Raw genomic sequence first — 7,104 nt, 5'->3', positions numbered from 1 at the left:
AGGGGAAAGTGAATGAATTGGATAATCATTTGCAATGGCAACTTGTCACCAATCCACAATTAATTCGGAGCAGGCCGGGCTCAGCCCAGCGGTTGTCCCTAGCTCAGGGCCCCCTTTCCCTCGGGCGCTGACACCCAAGGCCCACGAGGTGGCGCTGCAGCCCTATTCCCGAGTTGAGTGTCTCCGCGTTCTATGCGCGGCGATACATCGCATTCGAAGTGGGCGTGGTTCGAAGGCTGAGGCCGGCGGCGTTCGCTGGTCTCCCGGGTGGCGGAGGCGGGGCCGGCTCGAGGGGCGGGGCCGCCCTGGAGCATGGCGTGGGCCGGCTGCCTGTCCCGGCTCCAGGTGCTGGCGGCCGCCTTGGCCGCCTGCTGTGGGCTGGGGGCCGCCTCCCTCGCCCGGTGCCGGCCGGCCCGCCGCCTCCGCCACTACCTCGCCAAGGTGCTCATGGCCCTGGCCGGGCCCCTGGTGTTCCGCATCGGGTGAGTGCGGCGCGGGGATCCCGCTCGGACCCGCTCCTGGCTCTCTCCCGCCCCGGGGGGTTGGAGCTAGGGGGCCCCAGGGGAGCAGGGGGAGGGTAAGCTGGCAAGGGGAGGGCTTCATGGGGCCGGGGGGGTGGGGGGAGGAGTAGGCTGTTGATGAGGGGTATGCAGGGGAACTGGGGGGGACTGGGCAGGGGCCTCCAGGGGAGTTGGGGGGGTTGGTTGGGGGGTTAGGCTGGGGCTGCAGGGCAGCTGGGGGGGTTGGCTGGGGCTGGACCATGGAGGGCTTATGGGGGGCTGCAGGGGAACTGGGGGTGTAGGCTGGAGGTGCTGCTGGGGGTGGAGGGGAAGTTAGGCTGGGGCAAGGGGGAGCTGGGGGGGTTGGCTGGGGCGAGGGGGCTGCAGGAGGAGCTGGGGGGATTAGGCTGAGGCTGGGGGGTTTGGCTGGGGCTGGACTGTGCAGGGCTTGGGGGGGGGCTGCCGGGGAGCTGGGGAGCTGGGGGAGTTAGGCTGGGCTGGGGGGGGTGCAGGGGGGGCTGTATGGCTTATGGGGATCTGCAGCAAGAGGTCTGCATGCATCCAGGAAGGCTGGCTGGGTTGAGAGGGCGTCTCACTGGGGGACTAAGGGGAGGGCTGGTGGCTGAGCTGAGCGGGCTGTGCAGGGTGACTACCCTGCCTGGGTTTGAAGAAGGTCTCTTCCCTGGCTGCGTTGGGAGTCCCACAAGTTGCCCTTCTCTCCCCCGTGGGGTGCTCCTGGGGACCCCAAAGGGTTTGCACTGCACTGATTGTTTGGTGCCCGAACCGCTTTGGGTGGGGGGATGCTTGTACCCCCCTGTGGGGTAGGTGCCGAGCACAGGGGCCCCCCTGCACAGCAGCCACTGAAGGTCTTGGCCGGCTCCCTCTGCGATGCGCTGGGGAGCCATGTCTCCTTTGCTACCCTGGGCAGCACTGTGCTAACACATACGCAGGCGTCTCTGGAAAGCTCCAGCTGCCTGGGGTGTGCTGTGTGCAGGGTCAGCGGGAGAAAACGCTGCTTTCAGATCCCAGACAACGCCTGGCATTATCCATCCCTGCCGGGATGTGCCCACGTGACCCAGATCCCCAGACCCAGGGGTGCCACAGCTTCCATGCGGCATCTGCTCCTGGGGACTCAGCTGAACGCTCTGACTGTAGCTTATTGTCCGTCAGGAGCCTGCGTAGGGTCTTCCACGCACGCTGCATCCCGAAAGCCTTTAGAGCGCTGGGTAATAGAGGGCAGGCGTCAGTTCCCAGAAGCAGCGGTGCGCGGTTTGCACTATGGAGAATAGACTGAAATCGGTCCCTGGTGGAGCCGGGAGGAGAGCCCGAGTAACGGGCGAGCGGAGAGGCCCTGGCCCAGGTGTGCTTTGTGCTGATGCTGCAGAGAGGCAGGAAGGCGGCTCAGAGCTGTGGAGGAGAAGGCTCAGGCAGAGGGTAGATTCCCCTCTCTTACAGTGTGATCTGCAGAGCGAAGGATCCTAGCCCAGCCTCTGTGTGTGTGTGTGTATATGTGTGTGTGTATGTGTGTGATGCACTGTGTATTCAGGGCTTGAAACACTTGCTGGGTGCCTTGTAGCTAGAGGATCACTTGGTAGCAATGAAGGAAAGGGGCATCTGCGCGCAAGGACTAGGGCAGACCCCGGGTAACAGGCCCAGCTCCCTCTGCTCATGCACCTCTCCCGGGACGCCTGCTGCAAGCCAGTCGTCAAGAATTGTGAAAGTCCTGTGAGCCGTCCAGGTGTGCGCGCACTGGAGCCGAGCGGCCGCCTGATCTTGTTGTTGAGCCTTCATCTTTCCTCGCCCCATCCCTCCCTTGTTGTCATGTCTGAAACTGCCTGGGGCAGGCACCGGGGTGTACAACGGGTTCGGTGACATGCCGTGGTGCTGGGCTGTGCTGTGAAGGGTTTGTCTTTCACATCCGCCTCTGGCTGGTAGGTGTCAGGTAAATCTCAAGTTCCAACCTCTCCCGGCTACTGTCATCTGTGATCCCTGCTGGGACCGGGTTGTCTGCTTTTCTTCTCCCCTAGCTTCGGTCTCTGGGGGCCTTCCTGCCTGGTGAATTACTCCAGCCTATGCTGCCAGGAGCTTTGCCTGGCAGCGTGAAATTGACATCATGCTCGACACTTTCGCGGCAGCTCACAGCATTCTGAACAGTGTCTTTAAAACTGGCCACGCTCATTCAGTGCAATCATTCTGCAGTGTGGGGAAGCTCTGAAGCAGCTGTGGAAGTGTAGGGCAAGGTGGGGTGGCTGGCTCAGCACCGGTTGACGGTTTTCGGCACGACTCTCAGGGCTAGGAGGTTGATTTAACAAATGGACAGCTTTGATTCTGGAGACGCTAATGGGATTCATTGCCAGGGCGCTTTTGTTATAGTAGCATCTGTCTCAGCTGGGGCCTCACTGCATTTGTACAGTGTGCAGGACATATTAAGAGAGAGCCCTGTTAGCTGTGTGGATTGTTTAGCTCTGTGACCTTGTCTTCACTAGAAAAAAGGTGGGTGTGTGTGTGTTACCTAATGTGTTTAATCCTAGTGTAGACAGGGTAAGTTGTAGTTATATCTCGTGTTACCTGGCGAAGGTGAATGCTACAGGGGAGCTGTGGGTTTGCCTGGCCCAGCTAATGCATGCTAAAACTACAACTGTCCTGTCTGCGCTAGGATTCGAACACGTCACTTAACATGTTAACTTGCACACTTCTTTCCCTTTCATTAGTGTAGACGTGGCCTGTGTGTATTAAACTGGATTTTCTTTCACCTTTGCAGAGCTCTAATCCCCTGTCAGGCAGAACATCAGCCATCAAAGGCTGAGACACATTGAAAAGGGAGTATGACCTGGTTGTGTCATGTCTTGGGAATCCACTTTTGGAAAAATGGGTCACCAAGGAGGTGGTAGTTGTTACTCAGCGATTTAAAGAGCTGTTGTCAACTAGTTTTAGAGTCAAGCCTTAACTTTTGCTTCAGAAGGCGTTTGATAAAACCCACCAATCAGAAATGTTTGAGCAGATCTTTGTTAACCCCAAATCAGCAGCCGCATCAGTGTCTAGTGCAGGAAAGGTGGAAACCGACTAGAAATAAATAGTGAAACTGTTTTCTTTGGCTGAGCTCAGAGAGGTGCAAATAGTAAAAGGAGCAGCAAATCTTCCTCTGTCTTTTGTATCGATCTGTCTGCTAAGCTGCTCATAGGTTATTAAAACCAAAGTCTGCAGTCCCTTTACCCAGGTTGAGGACAACTTGAAAAAAGCAGTGGTTCTTTTAACTGTATGCCTTCTTCGGTATCAGAGTAGCATCAATCTGAGTTGGGGCCCCATTCTGTGTGTTGGCTGTGTAGCTCGTAGTGAGCTTACAGTCTAAATCTCCAAGATAAAGGGACACATCGTTGTCTGCATTTCTCAGAGCGGGAACTGTGATGCAGAGAGATGAAGCGAGGTAACTGATCTGTGGCACAGCTGGGAATTGACAAAGTTCCGGTTCAGTCTGTCAGCCCAAGACCAGCCTTTCCCTATGAGACCTCTGATTTTTTTTTTTTTCCCTGTCTTGTATCACTGCAAATGATCAGGGCTCCATCTCCTAGCTGCTGGACAAATAACTAGCATGGAAGAATTCTGTGTCGCTTGTCGGAGTCTGGGATTAACAGAGAGAATTGCTTTATTTCTCCGGCACCGGGAGAAGGAATCAAGTCCTCAGTCAGCAGCTCGGTGTTTGGACAATGCTTCGGAGATGTGAATGACTGGGCGAATGCCAAGCGTTGTTATGTTCTTAATTCTTCCGAACTTGACGGGCTGGTTATAGAAGTGTTTCGAAACTTGACCAGATCCCAACGGTAATGAGACTTTCAACTCTTGTCTTTCACTAAAGCACAATGTGGATTTTCCCTGGATGTAATAATTAACTTGCAATGCCCTCAGCCCATTCTCTTCCGGCTGGAGATTGTGAGCAGCGTTATCGAAGTGTTATCTTTGATCTCTTGCACTGCGCTGTGTGTCACTCACCAGCAGTAAATTGTTGGGCTTTGTCAGGCACCACTGAGCCAAGTATCCCCGTTTCAGGGTAACTGCACCTGCGTTCCCCCACGTGGTCCCTCGGGGGCACCCACGTCGGGTCTCGGGCTTCCAGACGTCACCTCTCTTGGGAGGAGATGCACGTCTCTTCCCCCTCCTGACTGGGGTTTGAAGGCTGCATAGCCCCTGCAGTCCACTGTGCTATCCCCTGCAAGCCAGCCTGCCTGATTGCCTGCCTCAGTGCTTTGCCTTCTCTCCGATGGCCGCAGACAGCGTGTGGCCGGCAGTTGCAAAGCACCGCACCGCTCTTCCTAAGCCAGCACCTCTTACTCTTAAGGTAAAAGCGTCACCGGGACAACGTATAGAAACAAGGAAGAAGTTCCTCTACACATGCTAAAAGCTCACCCAAGATCCCCCATCAGTCTCCTGGGTCCCTTCCACGAGATTTGGGGCCCTTGGATAGAAGGGCCCGTCTATTCGCTGGGTCAGAAAGAAGGGCCCGAGGCAGTTTAAATGCAGCCTTTTTATGCCAGAAGCCCTTTCTTGGTTGATGGCTGGAAGATCCCATTTGAACCAGCGTGTGCAAACCTCCCTGGGGGGCTGGTACCTCTCTGGAGGTGGTACAACCTGGGTGCTTTTCCTTAATAACCCCCCCACCCACACTGCGCCTGGTTCCTGGCACAGCTGTGGCAGCCCCCCAGTGCCTGGAGTTACATACAGTCCCTGTCCCACAGTGGACCCCTTAACGAAGAGATGATCCCCAAGAGAGATGCCTTTAGTTCTTTCCCAGGTGCCCGATCCACTGGGTAAATGCAGCATTAACTGCCGAGAATTCAAGTATGTTCAGAGCAAGAAGTCTGAAGCTCTGGGTTCCACAGTACCCGCCACTCACCTCTTCTGCACACTCATGGTGAATGGCTGTGCAGTGTATGTCTCTCATCGTGTAATACTGTGAGGTTCTCAGGGAGGCGCGCTTGAAAGAAAGCGCTGTCACAGAAGCTAATGGGGAACGTAACTTTCTGCTGCCTGTATGAGGGATCGTGCTGTAGGACAGTGTCAGCTGAAATCATGCCTCTGTCTGGAAAGACTTTATTGTTGTTCTGCAGTTGCTATAACTTAAGGGGGCTGTGGAACTCTCTCCCACAAGGCATTGGAGTCAAAGAATAGAGTAGGTTTCAGAAAAGGATTCGTGTATGGGTGAGACCATCCTGAGTTTCATTAGATAAGCCGGAGCCTTATTTCCAAGGGATATTTACTCTCGTGCTGCAGCCCATAAGCCAACCACAGATAGGCAGGATATAGGCAGAAATTTCCCCCTTGGACCAAATTCACAGGTAAAGCCAGAAGGAACCACCGTGATCATCCGACCTGACCTCCTGTAGAACTGAATTCACTCCTGTTTGACCTAGAGGAGATCTTCTAGAGACACGCCCAGTCTTGATTAAAACTAGGGCTGTCAAGCGATTAAAAAAAATTAATCGTGATTAATTGTGCTGTTAAACAATAATAGAATACCATGTATTTAAATATTTTTGGATGTTTTCTACATTTTCAAATATATTGATTTCAATAACAACACAGAATACAAAGTGTACAGAGCTCACTTTATATTGATTTTTTTATTACAAATATTTGCACTGTAAAAAACAAAAGAAATAGTATTTTTTAATTCACCTAATACAAGTACTGTCGTGCAATCTCTTTATCATGAAAGTTGAACTTACAAATGTAGAATTAAGTACAAAAAAACTCTGCATTCAAAAATAAAATATTGTACAACTTTAGAGCCTACAAGTCCACTCAGTTCTACTTCAGCCAATTGCTCAGACAAACAAGTCTGTTTACATTTGCAGGAGACAATGCTGCCTTCTTCTTGTTTACAATGTCACCTGAAAGTGAGAACAGGTGTTCTTATGGCACTGTTGTAGCCGGCATCACAAGATATTTATGTGCCAGATGCGCTAAAGATTCATATGTCCCTTTATGCTTCAACCACCGTTCCAGAGGACATGCGTCCATGCTGATGATGGGTTCTGCTCGATAATGATCCAAAGCAGAGAGGACCGATGCATGTTCATTTTCATCATCTGAGTCAGATGCCACCAGCAGAAGGTTGATTTTCTTTTTTGGTGGTTCGGGTTCTGTAGTTTCTGCATCTGCGTGTTGCTCTTTTAAGACTTCTGAAAGCCTGCTCCACACCTCGTCCCTCTCAGATTTTGGATGGCACTTCAGATTCTTAAACCTTGGCTCGAGTGCTGTAGCTATCTTTAGAAATCTTACATTGGTACCTTCTTTGCATTTTGTCAAATCTGCTGTGAAAGTGTTCTTAAAACGAACAACATGCTGGGTCATCATCTGAGACTGTTATAACATAACATGAAATATGTGGCAGAATGCAGGTAAAACAGAATAGGAGACACAATTCTCCCCCAAGGAGTTCAGTCACAAATTTAATTAACGTATTACTTTTTTAATGACAGGTTTCAGAGTAGCAGCCGTGTTAGTCTGTATCCGCAAAAAGAACAGGAGTACTTGTGGCACCTTAGAGACTAACAAATTTATTAGAGCATAAGCTTTCGTGGGCTACAACCCACTTCTTCGGATGCAT

General features: G+C 52.4%; 1 protein-coding gene across 1 annotated transcript in view; it reads left to right on the top strand.

Moving 5' to 3' along the window:
- Positions 1 to 315: 315 nt before the first annotated feature.
- The window catches only part of PNKD (PNKD metallo-beta-lactamase domain containing), a 25,966-nt gene continuing 19,177 nt past the window's right edge, over positions 316 to 7,104 (top strand). The window contains exon 1 of the mRNA XM_026647728.2: positions 316 to 482. Within this exon, the coding sequence (XP_026503513.1) occupies positions 448 to 482 (35 nt within the window). The 5' untranslated portion in view covers positions 316 to 447. The remainder of the gene's footprint in view (positions 483 to 7,104) is intronic.

Source organism: Terrapene carolina, unplaced genomic scaffold (genome assembly GCF_002925995.2).
Source record: "Terrapene carolina triunguis isolate 2854851 unplaced genomic scaffold, T_m_triunguis-2.0 Scaffold62, whole genome shotgun sequence".
Taxonomy (NCBI): Eukaryota; Metazoa; Chordata; order Testudines; family Emydidae; genus Terrapene; species Terrapene triunguis.
This window is presented reverse-complemented; position numbering and strand designations above follow the sequence as displayed.